The 22,152-nt window shown below is 33.8% G+C and overlaps 2 protein-coding genes across 7 annotated transcripts in view; one reads left to right on the plus strand and one right to left on the minus strand.

Moving 5' to 3' along the window:
• LOC149901268 (glutathione S-transferase 2-like) overlaps positions 1–22,152 on the plus strand; it is a 279,112-nt gene that overhangs the window by 91,352 nt on the left and 165,608 nt on the right. The window lies entirely within an intron of this gene.
• Positions 1–22,152, minus strand: part of Pde11 (Phosphodiesterase 11) — a 193,616-nt gene that overhangs the window by 72,360 nt on the left and 99,104 nt on the right. Inside the window, exon 2 of one of the 6 annotated variants that reach the window (XM_090111836.1) lies at positions 2,642–2,829. The exons of 3 other annotated variants lie outside the window; for them this stretch is intronic. In XM_090111836.1, the coding sequence (XP_089967962.1) occupies positions 2,642–2,699 (58 nt within the window). In that variant the 5' untranslated portion in view covers positions 2,700–2,829. Of the gene's footprint in view, positions 1–2,641; positions 2,893–13,547; positions 13,850–22,152 lie in introns of all 6 variants that reach the window. 2 more of the 6 variants (XM_090111835.1, XM_090111834.1) reach the window with 2 other exon arrangements.

The following is a 22,152-nucleotide window of genomic DNA, read 5'->3' on the forward strand; positions in this document are numbered from 1 at the left end:
ATTTTAACCAATACAGCATTAATCCTTAACCAATTAAATACCATGGATACATTGTTCATTTAATATAGATCTATATGGCCCTTTACACCGTATGATTTAAGTGAATATTTTCGAAGATATTACAGATTTAAAAATTGCAGGACGTAGCGTTTGCGGCCGCCCGGCTATGTATTTTATACCCGTGCGATGCCGGAGGCCGGAGCGGGCCGCTATATTTTTATACCTATACAACGTTCACAATTTTTCTGTAGTGTATTTAGTATCAGTAGTATATTATTATTAGTCTGTGGTATCAGCATTGCACCCGTGCGAAGCCGGGGCGGGTCGCTAGTTAATTATAATACAATGCTATAAAACTACAATTTATAGCCTGGTTTATGGTATATTTTGAGTATAGCAAACCAAAATTCGCAAGTCTCTTTTTTCGAAGATACCAAATTTCGAACTTAACGTAAACATCCTTTGGTCTTGTTTAATAACTTACCATTAATAAAAACTAAGTACCTACTAATTTTATATTAGGTAGGTACATTAATAAGCACTCAATACTAAGGCATTATGAAATATGCCTCTTGGTTTTAGTTACTAACTAAAACCATGACAAATAATGTAATAATTTGCACCAAAACTGCATTATAAGTCGAAATCTACGATAGCCTTCACTTAAAATGAAAACGGAAAACAATTTCTATAAAAATAAATACATTCGTTTTTCAACAATGTGTTACAATCGTACAATCTGCAAAAACAATCAGGTTGGAAATATTTTGAATATTTTTCATTCAAATCCCCGATTTGTTTGTTATTATTGAGATAAACCAGTCGAATTTAAGCCTTAAATTTCAGGAAACAGTGCTTTTACAAAAGTTTATTATAATATAGTAAAATGTATGAAAGACAGATATCAGAAGTTACATTTGAATTTGTGTTTAGTGTGTTTTTTAAGTCTGTTTAATGTGTCTCGTTTATAATGTAGTAACAATTATCATTGCTTAAAGAATTATTTATGCACGTACTATTAAAATAGCTTTTTATGTTCTGTTACAAATTGAGATTTGTATGCTACATACATTTACATAGATGATCATAACAAAAAACTCCTCTTTCCTTCTAAGTTATTTATCTAACCAAGAGCTTTTCTCTCACAAAATCAATGTCAACTTTTTGTCCACATAAATTCCAACGGAGTAGTTTTAATTACACTAAATTATACAAGCAGGCGCGAGAGCTGAGATTTAATTAATTTTACTACTTTAAAAGTATACAGAGTTTATCAAGATCTTCATACATTTTTAATCTGAGTAAAAGAGCATTTTTACTTATTCGTAGAGTAGGTAAAGATATACCTAATTATGAACTTAAGAACATACACTGTAATTGTAGAAACACAAAGTTTGAAATTTGAATTAAATCTGTACGTTTACAGCAAATCAAAATTGATTCTAAAGGAGTAGGTTACAAACATACAGGTGAAGCTAATAAAAGCATGTTAAATATATTTCTAAAGTTAATAATTAATTTAGCCCAAAATAAAATTAACTCAAACGTGACATCACGTAACAGAATGTACGACAAAAGTTTTCCTTTGTTTAACAAGTTACACATCACGTAAGATTGAAAGTTCCTTCCTTCAAAACCTTCGGGATGTTTAAGGTACAGTTCCCTGAAGAGAAATAAAATTTAAAAGGGAAAAGGTCGGCGCGTGTAAGGCTATCTTACAAATCTCGACCGCAATTTTTTGTTAGCTTCTTAACAACAAAACATCAATTTTGCAAACTTTAATCTTCAGATGGACGGGTTTTCTAATATGCAAAGTTACGGGTTACTACTTTTATATTTTAATAATATATTTCCTTTTTGTACGCACAATGGCGGCACGAAACCTACAATGTATTTTATATTTATTTCACTCCCAATAATTATACAAAGACATTGCAAAAATATTTCTGTATTTATTAAAATTACTCTAAATACTCGAGACGTTCAATATACAAGACATTAATTATCACATAATAAATCTGCTTAATTTATAAAGCACCCTAATCTGCATATATTTGATACAGACACATTATTTTATTTTATTTTATTGTTTGATAGGAGAGCGCTTGACCACTATCTCGCCTGATGGAAAGCTGAGATGTGGCCTAAGATGGAGCGCGCTTTCCTAGAAGGTACCTGTTCACTCTTTTCTTGAAGACCTCCATATTGTACTCGTCGGGGAACACAGACTCAGGAAGCATGTTCCAGTCCCTCGCGGTTCGAATGAAGAATGTCGATCCGAACCGCTTTGTCCGGGTACATGGAACGTCCACCATATGGCGATGCCTAGAGTCTGTGCGCCTCGACGAACGATGGAAAAACGGGGATGGCGGAATTAGATCGTGCAATTCCGCAGCGCACTCACCAAAGTGTATCCGATAAAAAACCGATAAACTTGCCACTCCGCGACGATGGACACATTACACACCTAAATAATAAGTCCTTATAAAGTTAAAAGAGCGTATATGCAGAGCGCATGTGTCAGAAGTGAAACTTCTTTGGCAAGATTCAAAAATACCAAAATCTTCGCCCTTCATCTTCGCGCTACCTTGAAATTTTACAACGCGTCTAAAGAAGTTTCACTTGAAAAATAAGGACTTACTTTTCTTGTGGTGAAGGCATGATCCGTGGAGGCGACACATGCTCGCCGATTGCCCCATGCGGGCGCTACCTCGCGCTAGTCTCCATCCAAACCACCAGATGGCGACACTCACTACATTTCGATACACACATTTACACTGCACTAGTGTTTAACGTTCACGCACACATCGTTGATTCCACGTGTGTTAGCTTTTCCAAAATATTTATAGTTGTTGGTGCTATAGCAAAACTCGACTGTTTTCGTTTTATTTTCTGTATACAAAAATATTTTTGATATTAGGCTTTCACAGAATGACAGCCACATCGAGCGTTGGTAAATTAATGATACTTATAAGATATAGATTGAATTAATAATCATTATTTGCAGTAAAAGCAATTTAAAAGCCCCCAGGAGCAATCTATCCATCAAAGCAAGATCTAAATAAATTGCGCAGTTACCGAACCAAGTGTTCAAATTAAAATCTCTCGGGTCACGAGCTTACATCAAATAGGTATATATAAATCATCACAGCATCGTCTGTTACAAGTGAAAATAGCAAATGGACAAGTCGCGACACAACATAATTGTCATTGATTAATTGTGCCTTAGGATTTCGATTGTAGAATAGTTAATTGAAGATCATGAATGAGCGGCTACAATTATCTACTGGAACAATTTTAAACTCGACGCAATTAAGCGCGTGTTACGTATCTGAACGATACGAAGACAAATACGTTTATTTATTCTGGTATGTTATGAGTACTAACTTTGTATACGTCTGATCTCTTTCATGTTTTGTTTATACGATAATAATTAGCCTCTGTCCTTGTCCAAGGTCCTTTTATGTATGAATCTAATTTCATCCAATTTGTACGGCGGACGCCAACTCGTAATAAATATAGAATTTTGTACATAATACAAAATGAGTATACGAAAATAGCTCAATTTTAATCAACTCTCGATATTTCGTACTTATTCTAATGAAGTGTCAATATAGAAGAGAATAAATTAAAGTAATTTATATAATCAATTGTCAATATGTTAATGGCCGTTTTAATGTATAATATACTAGCTTACCGCCCGCGGCTTCGCCCGCTTTGTCTATAACCCAATAAATTATATATGTACTTAAACCTTCCTCTTGAATAACTCTATCTATTAAAAAAACCGCATCCAATAGATGGTGATAAATAGTAAATGGAAAATAATGATTCCATTCCATTATGTAAAGCTAAAATTTGATTCTGTTGTAGATACAGTGGTGGTCATATAATTAAAGACACTAAGAACATTTTATACTACCCAAGACACTTCTCTCAAAATTATTTTTTACACTACCATTGGAACTTGTTAAATAATTTTAAAATATTCAGGTATGTGTTGTCTAATGCTAAACTAAATTTTATCTACAAAACTTGTCGGTTTGTTAGTTTTTATTCGGTTCATTCTTACTACTAGCAGTTTGAACCTAGCAAAGGTCTGGCCATATAATTAAAGACATTAGACTCGCTTATAAGAAATATAAAAAATTATTATTTTAATGAGATTATTTTTACAACACAAAATACCTGACGTATTTACAAAACATTTTTACACTTTTCAATATTTGGTTGCATATCCTTTGGCAGTAATGACGGTTTACATCTCTTGGGCATTGAAGAAACTAATTTTGTTCAAGTTGCATCACTAAATTGGTTCCATTCTTCGAAAATGCTTTGCAAAGGTAGTCGACGTTTGATGATCGCTTTGCCGCAACTTCTTTCTTTCTTGATTTCAAAAGTTTTCGATCGGATTTGAATCCGGACTGAAGGTGGGCCAATCCAAAACAGTTACAGATTGGTTCCTTAACAAGCACTTCACTGCTTTTGCTGTGTGCTCAGGATCATTATCGTGTTTAAAAGTCCAAACAAAAGGTAAATTTTCCTCCGCATAGGGCAGCATGGATTGCTCTAAAATATACTTGTACTGGAATTTATCCATGTTGCCTTCTGTCTTTTTGACAGGCCCAATACCAAGTCCAGAAAAACAGCGCCACACTTTGATATTTCCACCCCCATGTATGACTACTTTTTAGAGTATCTTGGATCCATTTCCTTATTGAGATGGCGTCTTACATATTGTTTTCTGACAGAATTAATCATATTAATCTTAGTTTCATGCCAAAACAGCACATGTTTCCACTCTCGTTCAGTCCAGTGTTCGTATTTTGTAGCAAAGTGAAATCTTGCCTTCACATTTTGTTTTATCAAAAGTGGTACTTTCTGAGATACTCTTCAGTGCAAGTTTTTCTCACACAATCTCCGTCTAATTGTCCTTGCCGACACCCCCTTCAAGCCTGCTGCACCATACAACTCTGAACTGTATCAGTTCCGACCCTTTAAATGGATCGTTTTAGCCAACAACACCATTTTTTAATCTTTCGGCCGAGTATAGATTCACTTGATTTTGCTTTTCTGAGTACGTTTTCGGTCGTGTGGAACATCTTGACATGTTTTATAGCATTCATAACCATATCCTTGAAACAGTTTAATTATCATGGAAGTTAAAAATATTTTTTCTTGTGGACGAGTCGCAACTCTTGTTTTTAACCATAATAATTGATATTAAAACTATTAAACGTACGAATTTTCATTATAAAAGTTAAAAATACCCAAAAAAATTATAGAGCGTCAACGATTTATGAAATTACGCGACAAAACGAAGTAAAGCACAATGCCGTTTATTTTTATTTATAAAAATTATAGCTCATTTCTTGTTGTCTTTAATTAAGTGGCCAGCTACACGTACGTTAACAAAGTTTGTGTTACATTCCCACAGAGAGCAAGTGTCGAAACTAACAAGGAATATAACTGTTTTTTGTCACTCATTTTAAAGAACATATTGTCTTGTATGGTTTAATAAAAATAATACTAGATTAAATACCTTTTTCAGATAATTGTACTTCCTAATCTAAATATTTTATGGTCAATTAGGGGGTGTCTTTAATTATGTGACCACCACTGGGTCAATTTGCTGATCTTATTGATGGCATCGTTTGAAATAAATCTATAAAAAAATATACTAAAATATATTCAAGATATACACAGATAAACTTGTTGATGGATTCGATTCCGATCCAGCGTCAACCCATCCGCTAATCAGAAATGTTGTTTACAATTTTATATACGGTACGTCATAATATCCGCACTTATCCGCATATCATTTCCTGAGTAATTATAATATGTTCTAACATTTTACATAACTTATTGTTTAGAGTCTTGTTTACGACAGGAAATGTGCAAAAAACAACTGATTTTACTTCCATATGAGCGAAGTATTTGATATAATAAAATATAGAGGAAGGAAGATGATTCGCTATCATATACTTTAGGTACTAGATCTTCCCGTTTTCGTTATAAAAAAACGATTTTCCGCGTAAATCTTGACATTGATTTTGGAATGAGAATTTTCATTATAATCGCTTCAGCAATTCGAGATCCTAGCACATATTATATCCAGAAATATCCACATAATATTATATTAGACAGTATTTAGACACTTATTTTTTATGTTTTTTTAGAGACAGAATATCAAATAGGTGCATTTCAATAGTCCGATATAGAATTTTAGACATAAACATTGTTGGATAATATTTAATAGCCCTGTTTCTACAATGTGATCGAGATTTTTGAATTAATAAAAGTATGTTGAATATTTATAAGCATATTTATAGTTTTTTAGCTCTTTTTTAATGTTTTCCTTAAAAATTTTAACATCGTCAATTGCAAAACATATTTTTCACCAAACAAATATAAAAATGTATTTCCAAGCAGCATGCGAGCATGTACTTTACCGCTACTAAAAAGTCCCTCACAATATTTTGTCGTTATATTTTGTAAAGCTAGTTTATTTGATTTATTTTATCCAACCAATTGGTCGCAGTTGCAACATGGGAAAATTAAATTAACTACGATTTTCCAACCGATGTACGTCTAGTGTTTATTTTGTTGAGCAGATAAAGATCCTTAGTATGTGGCTAGTAAATCAAATTTAATTTTAAAATCTTTTTTGCACAGTACTACAAAATTACGAATACAACGAATGTAGCATTTAATTTGTTTTTGATTGGAAATGTAAAATGTTTAAGTAGTTTCACTCGCGACATTGTTATTGTTACAGGTAATCAATCTATTAGACGAGCTAAACCATTATTCGTATTTTTTTCTGTCTTTTATAAAAATACACGAAAGAAAGAACGAAAATGCCTTCTTATCTCTGATAGGCCAATGATAATCTAACTACGAAAACAATCTGTTCAAACAAACAAAGATCTAAGGAACATGACATTAACTTTATGAGAAAACAATTACAGTAAAATATATTATCTTCTGGATATTAAATAATATGCATATGACTCTTAACTGAAACGAATAAAATGTAGTAATAAAAAACAGAAAAAAATAAAGAGGATCGTTTCAATGTCTTATTTAAATATTCATAAAATGAACAATACATAAATGTAAATTATTACCTACTCGCAATTACACCGGTTTTGAATTTCAAACGTATTGAAATAATACAAAAAATACTTTATGACAACTTTTGGTATGTAAAACGGAATTTTAATTACATTTAACAGAATTAAGTATTTTATGAATTTCTATTATAAGTAATAAAATTCATTATTTTGAACCAACCTTGACTAATATTTAATCGTTCGACTAACTCGACTGACTCAGCGTTAAATTAAATTATTAAATATGTAATTCTAAATTAACATATTAAAAGTAATCCTAAATTAAGTCGTGTCCAATCTTTTGATCGTATATTTATGTACCTTAAATTAAAATAAAACGAAACAAAATTAAATGATTAACAAGTGGAAACAGTTTTTAGTATCGAAAAATTAAGGTTAGTAAGGGCACCTAGGACGGATGGGACGTTCTATACGCCAGCTTAATTGTAGTTGACGATTACCTACAAAATATGTAAATAGTAAATGTAAATACAAATAAATAATTCGATTTAACTTTTGTTTCTTCCGATTACACAGAAATTAGTTACCTGCACGCTTCGAATTGTAGTTTCCATATAGAACTATCTATCGAATCATATAATTTTAGTATATTAATGTATAATTATTATTTAACACATTTTAAAGTGTTACATAAAGATCTTGGATAATAGAAACACTTATGTTAACCAAACAGAAATTCAAGTTTAGATATATTTCAGTGTCAATCAGCTGGTATATGTTTTTTCAGTAATCATGTAACCTCTTTAATAAACCAATTTATGCAAGGACGGGTCTTGTTTCGATTTTTTAAGAAAATGATAAAAAGTATCACGCACCATTAAAAACCGGCTTTGTTTATACCAATTACCAATACTGTTTAGGTTAATCATGAATCAGAAATGTTGATTTTAAACCCATAATGTCTACTATAATAAACCTTCAAATCTTAACAAAATATTTATATTTCCGTACTATCTGTAACATTAAAAATATCTCTGTTTATGTTGAGGTTTGCCAAAGTTTTTGGCTATTGATTGATTGATTGTATGTAGGTACATACTTCTTTTTATATTCAACATCATGAAAATAATAAGTTTTAGCCCTAAAGTCACTTAGGTAGTTCGACAGGAAAATAATAGAGTTATTGTCAGTAAAAATCCCAGGTTTATTATATGATTGATATGATTCGTCAGATATTCATAGGAACTGTCAACATCCCTTAACCGTAATTTAGTTAAGTGAAAACGTAATCAACAATTATCTCGTAAAGAAGACTACATGTTTAATTTTAATATTTCTGACAGGTTAACATTTTAATTTACATCATATTGTAATAACCAAACTACTATCCGCCGATTAACTATATAAATACAAAAAATGTACAATCAAGGAAAAACGTATTATAAATTACAAAATTCTACTTCTTACAATCTAGATACGTTATTTCATATCAGACATGAATATCGTATTGGAGATCATACATAATTCAGCATTGAATCCGGTGACATGATTCTGAATGCATGAGATTGCATTCAAAAATGTCGATTTGCATGTCAAAATATTCTTATTGCAATTGCGAGCTTTTACTTATAATTGGTGAAAGATTTTATTCAATTATTCACAAGGGACACGTGAATTGTAATGCCGGCTACTCACATACCTGCCGCAGGGGCGATATTAGTACAATCTCGGTTTGTTAGCGGTCGGAACTCGGAGCAATTTCAGTTGTTCTCTAAATTGCCCCTGCTTGCCTATACACATCACAATTATTAAGAACCAATTAAGGGACCAATTCCAATATTGCCCCTGCTGCAGGTAGGTACGTGAGTAGCCGGTCTAAATAATTGTGTCACTTGATGCAATTGCAGTTAAATAATTTATTAGTTTGGTTAATCAATGTCTTATCTGTACCTACTTCGATTGCTTTATAAAGGAAATGCGTTAAAATAAACGAACACTGATATATTTTTTATTGCAATTATATGATCATCATCAACTAATAAAATTTTAGAAGACATCCATCACTACAAGACAATAAATTAGGTAGGTATGTAATATGTATGAACTTATTAATTATACCTATTATTATTTTTTGTACACATAATTATTTCTATTCCGGTTCATGAAATAAACTAAATTGTTAATTGACAAAAACTACTAACTTTAATGAAATACAAATGGAATAAATGTTTATTTACCTCATAAATTAAAAACTCTTTTACGCAAACAGATTTCGTATCACGTCTCGTAGAATAAAAAAAAAAACATTAACGTAATTTGCTATTTTACATACGTTTTTGCGATTTTAAAGGGCACTACCAAACTTACAAGAAAAAATGGCGTAATAGTAGACAGACCGTGATTTTACTAGATGACGATTTTAACATAAATTGAGTGAAACTATCTCCGCGAATTTATGCACATGGGGGCGTTTAAAACGGTCTGCTAAAGCCGGCTACACACCTACATACCGCAGAGGCAATATTGGAACAATCTCGGTTGCACGGCGGTTTGAGCAATTTCATCTGTTCCCTAAATTTCCCCTGCTTGCCTATATGCATACATCACAATTAAGGAGCCAATAATAATTAAGGGTGCAATTCCAATATTGCCCCTGCTGTAGGTACGTGCGTAGCCGGCTTAATATAGAAAATAAAATATGTTAATGACAATAAGTAGGATTGACGTTAAAACCTCTTCATTAAAGCCTTAAATGTAGGTATAATATACATTAATAAAGTAGTGCGATTAAACTTATACCGTGTAAAGTATACTATATAACATTAATCACGATGGGGGTCTGAAGAGAAAGTTTAATTCGCTTTGAATTACTTATTACTTAGCTCATGAATAACTTTACCATCAAACACATTCCTGCACGTTCATCCTTTATGTATACAAACGCAAAAATAACATTTAATTGTCATCTAATGTATGAAAAAGTGTGTTTTTGCGGAGCAACGGAGTTAAACGGATTTTTCCATAGTTTTTAGGTCCTTAAGAATTATTCCTCGTCAGAGTGCCACTTATTTTAAATGGAGGAAATCCCGAAATCAAATTTAATCTGCACGTCTCAAGCTTTTGACCCAGTTCTCAATAATTAGAGAAAAATGTTTCTTTTCACGAGTAGATTCAACGATTTATAACGTTTAGTCACAAAAATTGGAATAAAAAATATCACTCTATCGTGTTTTTTGTAAGAGCTATCGCTCATTTTTTCAAATGGTTAAATCCGTTAGGTACCTTAAAAATCGACAAGCATATGTAAATTATCTAAAATGACACAAACAAAAATTCATTATCATTGTCGTTCAATAATACAGATGGAGCTAGCCTATGCAATATGCAGTGCGTCCCTCAAGGCGACAAGGTAACGCAATCTCGGTCGCTACACTCGCATACTAAATACCTTTAATATATTCATCCGGGAAAAATCGTGGCCTACCTGCTCCAGGTCCACGCGACGCGAATAACAGAAACAAAAATTCTCAACAAAAAGGTCACCGACTTGCTAAACAAGACATGATTCAATTTTTTTGAAGTGAAACTTATTTAGGCACGTTAGGAAAAATTCAAGGTCTCGTCATGGAAATACCGTCACGTCATGGAGTAAAGCGACGATTTTGTTATCTTTAAATCTTGCCAAAGATTTTTCACTTCTGACACGTGTACTCGGCACACACGCTCTTTTTTTTCTATTCTTTAAAAAAAATTATAAAGCGAATGCCATAAAACCAAAATATCAAATTTAAGACATGATTTGCGATGTCTTTGAAATTCGTTTCGAGTGCCGTAAATGGAATAGTTCACCACCATATTGACATTTGGCAATGACACCGAATAGATGTTGAAAATAGTATAAAATATTTACTACTTTCCGTTGCGAGGAAGCGTGACCTTATTCACATTGTTTTTTATGCCTTTTCAATATATATGTGTCATAAATCATACTACAAAACATATTTTGTCACGTGTTCTGCATTTAACATGCTAATATATTGTATACGGTTAATTAAATTCTATGTTATCTTTTTCGTATAATCATAGATCTTATCTTTAAAAATTTATTTTATTAAAATACGTTATTTCTTTCTTAATTCTCATAATAGCTAAAATATAGCTTCCCGCTGAGCCGCAGTCTAATCGACCTTTTATATTACATTACAGTCACCTGTCTTCATTAAGCGTTTGTGATTGGTAATTACTAGGTACATTCCTATGACGTTCGTTAAAAAACCACGAGCTTCAATCTCAAAGGAAATTAATCTTGATTGTGGGTAAAGAACAATGTTAAAACACACAAAATGTGAAACGACTATAAAACATGAAATAAAATTTACTTATACCACTTTGCTCTCAGATCAAAAGCTATTGTTGTGAAAAACTGCATGCCTCACCCATAACTCATAAGCAATTGCTGGAGCGGGAAATTATTTACAAGTAGTAAATCCCCGAAGACAACCACTCCTTGGCGCCAGAGGTAATAAATTTTGCAAGTCAAAGCATTAAAATCTCGTTAAAACGCTCTCGAGTATCAGCGGTGCCCCCATACCTAGTAGTTACAGCTCGTCGAGTCTGTGGTTAATGTAACGTAATGAAACAACCGTCACTCACGAGATGGACGCGGTGCCTGACATTGCCAAAGCGCAACAAGTGAACTCGCCCAACTAGTCGCCCAACTAGTTGACCGACTCGTCGCCCAATCCATCGCGCTAACGCTAGAATTGGATGCCGCTGATCGCTGCCAAACTTTATTGCATTTTCTGACTCTCGACCGTATAAATTCAAATAATTCTTGATTATAAATGAAGTGGATTAAAAGAATTGAATGCGCTGTTGGTTAAAACGTTTAAATAAGCGTTTTATGTTATTATCTCCAATAAGAATATAAAGCCGTTTTGGTTTCTTTCTTTTGAAAATTCGTACATCTCGAATCATTTTATAAATCCTTAAAGGAACCAATTCAGCGTTTGGTGACCAATTTTGCTCCATTTATGGTCTACACGGTTTCGGCAGCGCAAAAAGTTGTTTTTCAACACGCCCATCGTGTTTCGGTCTTGATGTTGCTCACGGCGAGAATATTTGTCGCAAATTCACTTTTCAATTCATTGCTTCCAACTCGGAGTCATTGTTTATTATTATTAGACTTGTGAAAACAATAAACAATGATTGCCGTGTAGGGATCAACTTCATATGCTTTGGACCTTAGCATGGGTGCTTTAGGAGAAAATGTTTTGTTCTTCATATTGTAACGATGTCCATAATAAGCTTGATATTTTGGAGTAAATTGATAATTTACTTTTTCATTGTTAAGTTGTCTTTAAATTATAAATGTTATCACTAACTGTTAACGTAACTACCGCACGAATTGGCAATACATAACACTATTTTAAGTTTTTACAACACGCCGAGTTATAAGCAGGCAACGAGTTTATGCCATATGGAATAAATTGCTTCCCGCCGATTAATACCAATAATGCCATGTAGAGACTGATGATACATACACAGATCTAGTTGGTGGATTGATCTAACGACCAATCGGGACGTTGAGGAATGCCGTCGCAAGGTCGGGTACGTTCATCGACCAATGAGATTTATTTTACAATCTAGAGAATTATTACAAATAATTTATCTCTTGAGCTATAGTTTTTTAAATAAAATATTCAAGATTTTACAAGATAGACTACACGGTTAATCACTTTAATAACTGCGCAATAAATTGATAGTAGGTAAGTCAAAAAAATATTATTTTCCACTCGTGGCGTTCACCTTTACGCGAACTGTCACGCGGTCGTAGTATCACAGAATATACATATAATAGTAGATAAACGCTACAGAACGGACACTCTCCGCCCCCCGCCAAAATTAAACACTTACCTCAACCCGCACGATCAGTCTAAAAATGGTCCACATTTTTCTACAAGGACGATACGCAACGGAGATTGACAACATTAATCAAATTGACTTAAAGTAATTTTATTATTTTGGATTTGTGATTATCGTTTTTCGTAGAAAATGGTTAGATATTGTGCTGTTTACGGATGTATTTCATCAGAAAAACGCGACTTTTTTTAACGCTAGTCACAAATGTGCCAACCATAAAGCGTTTGCAGTCTCTACAGTGTGACTGTCAAAACGATAATTTTGTATGGAGTGTCCGGGGTGTGGTAGTACTCCATTATTCAAATAAGTAGGTAGCAATTAAACTTGAGCGCGTAACCAAACTGAATTTTAATACTATGACACAAGGCCACGGAAATATTACAAACTTAATTTTGCATATTGGACAATAAACAAAAACATGTTTGACTTTTAGTAAGCCGCGAAACATGAATACGGATCACATTTTATTTGGGAACACTCGAAGAAACATAATAGTAAAAAAATCAAAAATGGGTTAAAAAATAAATAAAATCATAAAAAATACTATACCAAAACATTTTCTAACGAGTGGGCAATTCATCAAGTATTTCCAGGGTGTATGCGGGGGTTGTTTTTTCTTCTTGCAGCTCCTATGAGAGGGGTGAGAACACCGCTCAAGCGTCTTGCCGTGCTTCGTGAACATTCCGAGTACACACTAACACTTCCATAGAATGTTACATCACTAACACTAGCACAACACTATTCGTTAATCGATGATCCCATCACCGAGTCACCACCACAATTCACAGAGTACTCAAATCATCCATAGCCATCACCGTGCCAGGCAAATGGCGCACGGGTGCGGACTTTAACTGCAAAGAAAAGAAACAAAAAGAATGTAGTAACCCCTTTCCCCGTCAGAAAATATATAAAAGCGAAAATATAACTAATGAATCAAAGTAGAGTAGGACGGTGACACATTCAATAGTTAAGTGCCCTATCATGAAAGCACGACAAAAAACATATACGTTATTTTTTTAACGTCGCGCCGCTCCGTTATGAAATGAAAGTACAAGTCTGTGTCAATGTCTCACTAGAGAACTGACATATATTCACCTTCGCCTATTCGAAACCTCCTATATTATTTAATCTAAAAAATGTACATCAATAATTTCACGTATCGTATCGAGATCATCAATAAGCAGAACCGGTAAAGCCTGTTATAATTATTTATTTTATAAAATAATATTGTTTGTATAGAAACAACAGTGCGGTAGACGACACCAAATGTGGTAAAGGTCTCATTACGAAAGGAAAAATACAAAACCGGTACCTACTGGAAGTTTTTTATTATAAAGAAGAAACCGAATTGGTTCAACCAGAATTTGAGCGTCGCAAAATATCAAAACGTTAATTCTATCAACCATATTAACGCAGTTCTTTTAAAGCAAACAAGATTTACTTTCATTCAGCGAAATTGGAAATACAGCTATATAAAAAGAGGTTTGTTTAGTTTTATCAATACTACAAGGACTAACTTTGTTAATGAATAATACTTTTTATGGAGAGCATTGAAAGTTTTCAAATACTGAATACAAACAGAAGAACATTTTGATGAAGAGACATTCAGAACTATATATCAATAGATCCACTCCAACTACAATAGACGACAATCAAGGTGAAACACAAACGAACAAAAGTTCAAAGAAAACTATTAGGAAAGCAAGACGTTACCGCCTGACTTGTTTAGCATGCGGTCACAGACCGGCGAAGGTCAAGGCATACACTCCACGTACCTACGAGCAGAGCACAACAAGGACAGCTTTATCGTCTTCCGTTAACTTTATGAAAACGAGTTCTGTTTCAATACTCATTCGATGAGGACTGACGATTTTGCTACTGTATAGGAAATGCGGATAATTATATCTTTTGATTTCCGGCAAGACTGGACATACCTTTAACCAAGCACAGTATTCCAAGAATTAACCAATAAAACATTTAGACTTTTATTCAACCGGCTTATCCTTATTGAAGTGCGTTTAAGGAAAGTTATCAATTATAATTTAAAAGGCAATAAATAAGGTTTTCAAACGATCAAAACATGGATTTCTCTTGCATTTAAGTTGAAAAGAAATCATAAATCTGAAAATATCGCTGCTCCACCTAGTTCTATCTTGTCCTCTTGTCTCTATAAATTTGTCATTTGTCACAGTAGTATTTATTGGTACTATGGAGAGTGAAGTACTCCGAATATGGTATCAACAAGCAGAGATACATAAGTCCAAACAACCGGGTCCACACGACGAGATAAGAAACCGGATATTAATAGCTATTCCTTCTATACGGACGTCAAAGGAAATAAAAATAAGATAAATGTATTTGATAAAATGTATTCAACTAATGTCGAAACTGAAACCGTATTAAACATAATGGCATAATTATTATATTCCATGCGTTTAATAGCATTTTGACACAAGGAAAAATAAATTTAAATTGTTTGGTGTTGATGGGAACGAAACTTAAAAGTTTTTATTTGATTCTTTTCAACTAGATTCGTATTTATGAATTATTCTTATACCATTTACCATTTACCAACCCTTCAAAATATAAGGTTTCAATTGCTATATCGACAAAGTCCAGACAGCAGACACATAACGACTCCCTAGACAACAGATGTTGTGGTTTTGATATCTGAACTCGACTTACATGAAACTGACCCTAACGTGGGTTTTAAGGCGAAAGAGGGAGGTGAACGTTCATTCGAGCTATGACGTCACGAGAGAGGTCGTGCCCTCGCTTAGAAATAGACGACAAAAACTTCATATATCACAGATATGCCTCGAGGAAACACATCCGACGTGACATTCAACTTCCTCTCGAAGAAATATGTTCGTACAACTTCGATATTAGGCAATTCGAAAAGCTGAATGCAATAAACGAGTAATGGATATTTATCACGCTAATGCATTTATAATGTTTATAGATGCACCCGTCTGAGAGACGCCAGTCAGCTGTGCTGGTGTCGACTTACATTCGTCTATTGTATCGCTATTTTCAATTGTAATGCAGTAAGGCCTGAGGCTCGATGAAATGGCTGAGCAAAGAATAAAAAGTCAGCAATCGACGCGAAAGGTTTTCAATGTTCGCTTATCAAAGCGTATAATATTTTCACAGCAGTCAGTTTGCACAGCAATAAAGCAGCAACAGTGTTGGTAACATTATGTTTTAGTGACGGCGTATCGATTGAATTAATGAGATGTGGGCACACGTGTGGTCCGTGTGTAGAATTGTGGATAGGACTGCAAACGACCACGTTATCGCTTTAAGAACGTTTTATAGCCACATTGCCATTTAGAGACAATAGAGAGAAGTTATTAATGTCTAGTGTATCAATATTTGGACGGAATAGTACAACATTCATTAATCCTTTGTCATTATCAACCAATGGCCGAGTGATAAAACGTTAAATAAAATATCGAATGGATCTATTGCGACGAGGATGAGATACTTTATTGCAAGCCAATAAAATATAATAAGTACAATTATGTTGTATGGTTGGATATCTCAAAGCTTAGAATTTAATTTATATAATTGAACAGATTAATGCGATTAATTGTTGATAGCACAAATGTAAAATTAATAAATAATTTGTTTCAACAGTCTAAAGCAATATCAGCGTTGATGACAAACAGATATTAAATATTCATCGAGTCAATTAAACCACGAATTACACAGAGGTATCAAACCCGCATATCTGAACAGTGAATAGATAAATTTACAGCATACCTAAATGTATTGAGTAATTGTAGGTTGGGGAAAGTTAAGGAAGATTCAACTGAATTTGAAAGATAATATGGATTTTCTACAAAACACAAGACGAAAGTATAGCAAGCTTGACTCAAGATTGATGACCACTACTTTTCGTTTTTCTTACGCTGAGTCATAGATTGGTTCAATTCAATGGAATCTTAACCGGTACAAATAAAAACTACTTATGTCTTGTCTCTACGGGCATGTGTTATGCTAAACTACCAGTTTCTTATGTGATTCAGTTAAACAATTTGCATGTTTTAATGAGTGCCTACTAAAATATCGAGTTCTTTCATCAGTATATATTTTAATTATTAAATTTGTGAAAATATTTAATATTGATATTTTAAGAGTGTTAGGAATAATAGCTACCACACAGTCAGCACACAACAATATAACACCGAAAAAATAGAAACACAATCCGTAATATATATATATATATAGATATACAGGGTGTAATCGTTAAGTGTGCACAGGCGATTTTTCCGTAAGTATTACAGATAACAAAAAACTTTAAACTGATATCGAAAGTACTTAACCTAATGAGTAAAATACCCGTAATAAATTTTTAAAAATAAATCGAGAAATATCAAAAAAATTATCTTTAAACCCTCCCATACAAGTATGAAATATGAATATCCCATATACATTTAATATGAAAGATTTTAGCTTTCTTTTTCTTTTTTGGTTTTCTGCTTTAATTACTTCGCAAATTTGAAGTGGCATTTTCCAAGATTCCGGGAATTTCCCAGGCATTTTCCGGGGATTTTCCGAGCATTTTCCACGCTTCTCCCGGACATTTTCACGCATTTTCCAGGCATTTTACACGGTTTTTCCGGAAATTTCCACGCATTTTCCGGATATTTTCCAGACATTTCCCAGGCATTTTCCGGGAATTTCCCAGGCATTTTCCGGGAATTTTCCGGACATTTTCACGCATTTTCCGGATATTTTCCAGGAATTTTCCACGGTTTTTTTCCGGATATTTTCCGGACATTTTCACGCATTTTCCAGGGATTTTCCACGGTTTTTCCGGAAATTTCCACACATTTTCCGGATATTTTCCAGGCATTTTCCGGGAATTTCCCAGGAATTTTCCTGGAATTTTCCGGACATTTTCACGCATTTTCCAGGAATTTTCCACGGTTTTCCGGAATTTTCCACGCATTTTCCGGATATTTTCCAGGTATTTTCCGGGAATTTCCGAGCATTTTCCACGGTTTTTCCGGAAATTTCCACGCATTTTCCGGATATTTTCCAGACATTTCCCAGGCATTTTCCGGGAATTTCCCAGGCATTTTCCGGGAATTTTCCGGACATTTTCACGCATTTACCAGGGATTTTCCACGGTTTTTCCGGAAATTTCCACACATTTTCCGGATATTTTCCAGGCATTTCCGGGAATTTCCCAGGCATTTTCCTGGAATTTTCCGGACATTTTCACGCATTTTCCAGGAATTTTCCACGGTTTTCCGGAATTTTCCACGCATTTTCCGGATATTTTCCAGGTATTTTCCGGGAATTTCCGAGCATTTTCCACGGTTTTTCCGGAAATTTCCACGCATTTTCCGGATATTTTCCAGACATTTCCCAGGCATTTTCCGGGAATTTTCCAGACATTTTCCACGGTTTTTCCGGAATTTTGCACGCATTTTCACGCATTTTCCGGATATTTTCCAGGAATTTTCCACGGTTTTTCCGGAATTTTCCACGCATTTTCCGGATATTTTCCAGGTATTTTCCGGGATTTTCCGAGCATTTTCCAGGGATTTTCCACGGTTTTTCCGGAAATTTCCACGCATTTTCCGGATATTTTCCAGACATTTCCCAGGTATTTTCCGGGAATTTCCGAGCATTTTCCAGGGATTTTCCACGGTTTTTCCGGAAATTTCCACGCATTTTCCGGATATTTTCCAGACATTTCCCAGGCATTTTCCGGACATTTTCACGCATTTTCCGGATATTTTCCAGGCATTTTCCACGGTTTTTCCGGAATTTTCCACGCATTTTCCGGATATTTTCCAGGTATTTTCCGGGAATTTGCCAGGCATTTTCCCGGGATTTTCCGAGCATTTTCCACGCTTCTCCCGGACATTTTCACGCATTTTGCGGATATTTGCGTGGAAATGCCTGGAAAATCCCCGGAAAATGCCTGGGAAATGTCCGGGAAATGTCCGGAAAATTCCCGGAAAAAATCCGGAAAATGCGTGAAAATGTCCGGAAAAACGTGGAAAATGTCACTTCAAATTTGCGAAGTACTTAAAGCAGAAAACCAAAAAAAGAAAAAGAAAGCTAAAATCTTTCATATTAAATGTATATGGGATATTCATATTTCATACTTCATGTATGGGAGGGTTTAAAGATAATTTTTTTGATATTTCTCGATTTATTTTTAAAAATTTATTACCGCCATTTTACTCATTAGGTTAAGTACTTTCGATATCAGTTTAAAGTTTTTTGTTATCTGTAATACTTACGGAAAAATCGCCTGTGCACACTTAACGATTACACCCTGTATATATATATATATATATATATATATGTATGTATGTATTCCTATGTAAAATTGTAAATGTCACCACCCACACTTAGCCCCAGTTACCTTAAAGTCCAATATAATTGGACCAGCGTACTTACTGTTAGAATAGGAACACAAATTGAAATTGCCAATTGCTACTATATTCATGGAAAAATTCAATAACACATCCATAGCGAGAAATATTTGACGGCAGATGTGTCTAACAAGGTTGGATGAATTAAACTAACAAATAGCACAACTTTTCAAACGTTTTATTTAATTGTACATTAAATATGTATCAGATATGATATATATTCAGTTGTCTAGATAGTAGATGCTTTTTTTTTTTTTTTTTTGTGTGGTGTCTCTCAATGTTAGCCAGAAGGGCTTCTACATTTTAACGCGGACGCGGGGGTGAACTGAAGGTTCACCCTGGTAGCGACATGCACAAGGGCGTCCCCCCTTGACGGGGACCACGAACCTCGGCTTGAGCTGTCGCTTGAGTGGAGGAGGCCAGAAGGGCCCTAATCGGACGGGGATAGTAGATGCCAGCAGGGACTTTGAACCTTTATTTTTTTGTATGTTTTAAAATGTAGTAGACACTAAACAGAATACTTGATCATGTTCTTGAAATATTCTCTCAGATACTCGCAAAAAATATACTTAACAGGATATCTTCTCAAATTATCATACTTTTAAAAATAGACAAAATTATACATTCTGCATATAATATGCAGTTCGCGAGATTTTGTATCAAATGCAAATTGGAAAACTAAAAGCTAAAGTTATATTTAACAGCAAATTTCAAACATCAACCCATCTTGGACCAAACAATTTTAGAAAATGAGATTTTTCTCAATTTTCTTTTTTTATATTTCTCACAACATAATAATATAATACACTTAAACTCGACAGTTTGCACTATGTGTACGCTCTACTATAAGTTTTTTTTTTGTTATTTACTTTAAGATAAGTACTTTTGTATCCCATTTCAGTAATTACACATTGATCAAAATTATAATTTGATGCTGAAAAAGCTTTAAAATTGACTAAAGATAAAGCCTACCCAATTTTGCAGGCCCCATGCGTAGATTGTAAGCCCCTTACGCCCTCCTACTTACAGCCTTAGATAATTATGATATTCATGGACACGGAGGCATTATTTAACTGTTTAGTACTTGTTTAACCTCGCGTTATCTCGCCAAGCCTCCTTCGTCATACCTACCTAACTAATCATTTCTTATCGCTGCTTCACAATGACGTGACGGTAGCTGTTGTGATTTCACACAACTTTATACACATCGAAAATTACGCGAATTAATATATAAGAAGGTCGAAGGACAAATTAGTACACCTTATATATAACAATTTTACAATGAAGCATTTCATTTCGAATCATTACTTTAAAGTTTAAGATGTCAAACGTTTTGTAAATATTGTCATGAACGATTATCAGGTTGTTGTTCGAAAACTTATTTATATTTCGCTGATATTCGAACGTTCAAAGATACAATGAACTATGCTGTTTCTATACATACAATTGCTTAGAAATACTTAGTTTGCACCATGGTGAAATCCAACAACAATAATAATTGAAATTCCAGACTGCTCCGTGGATCGACGGCGAGGTTGTTCACCTCAAGGACTTAATGGTGTGTTTTCTAATGCCTTTATTGCTATACCATTGATTTTGCTAGTGTTTATGGAGATACATGGTGTTTTTATTCAATCCGAATGAATTTACTTGAAATTTATGTGTCTGTGCCATTGTTCTCTATTTGCTTTATACATTTGGACGTTCGTTGCTCAATACGAAAATAATTTTTCAACAGAACTATTTGCTGTACATAATGTCTGCTAAAGAGTCAACTAAACAAAAGAGAAATTCTACTTTCATCTTCTATAGTAAACCTTGAGTAAACCCTACATTCTAATTGTGACGTATGAGCTAGCAAAAATTAAACAAAATGTAATCTTGTTATTAATTGCCCACGTGACCAAATAGAAATGAGACGTTCAACACGTGTAGAATATGTGTGTATGTGTATGTGTATGTGTGTGTAAACGTACAGAGTAGTCCACAAGTTTGCGATAGGCGGAGACTCATGCAACTGATAACAATTATTATTAGTCTGTGTAATTACGAGGCGCCAGACATGCGTATAGGCACAGAGGAAAATTAATAAATATTATTATGTACTCTGTTTGATAGCTAGTAACGGGATATGAAAGGATAACAAGATATGAAAATATTTAATACCATTCATATTCTACAATGAGGTTAAGTGTCCGGGGTGTGTATAATTAATAATAGTAGGAATATAATTTTCTGCTTTTTAAAATGTTTCTCTTTTACCCTACTTCGAAGACTAACTTGCTGCAAAATTTATCGAAATTTAGTTTTTAAATGTGAAGTTCAAATTTACTTCATATAAAACAAAGGTATTAATCCATACTAATACATATTATAAATGCGAAAGTAACTCTGTCTGTCTGTCTGTTACTCAATCACGCCTAAACTACTGAACCAATTTGCATGAAATTTGGTATGGAGATATTTTGATACCCGAGAAAGGACATAGGCTACCTTTTATTGCGAAATATGTACCACGGGCGAAGCCGGGGCGGACCTCTAGTTAACTATAAAACACTATGTTATGACTACAAACGTGTGCAAACACAACAAACAACGCTCTACAATAACAAAAACAGTGTAAAAACAACGTTATCATTTCGATCAAAACCTATTCACGTAATATAAAATGAACTTTACACTTACAGTTCTCTAGCTATGGAAAATTTACTATTTCATATTGTAACACGAGCTAATGTATACAATGGGCATAT

The sequence above is a fragment of the Colias eurytheme genome, chromosome 17, assembly GCF_061535395.1.
Source record: "Colias eurytheme isolate Ceu_HAF_F1 chromosome 17, ilColEury1 Martin Lab GWU primary, whole genome shotgun sequence".
Classification (NCBI taxonomy): domain Eukaryota; kingdom Metazoa; phylum Arthropoda; class Insecta; order Lepidoptera; family Pieridae; genus Colias; species Colias eurytheme.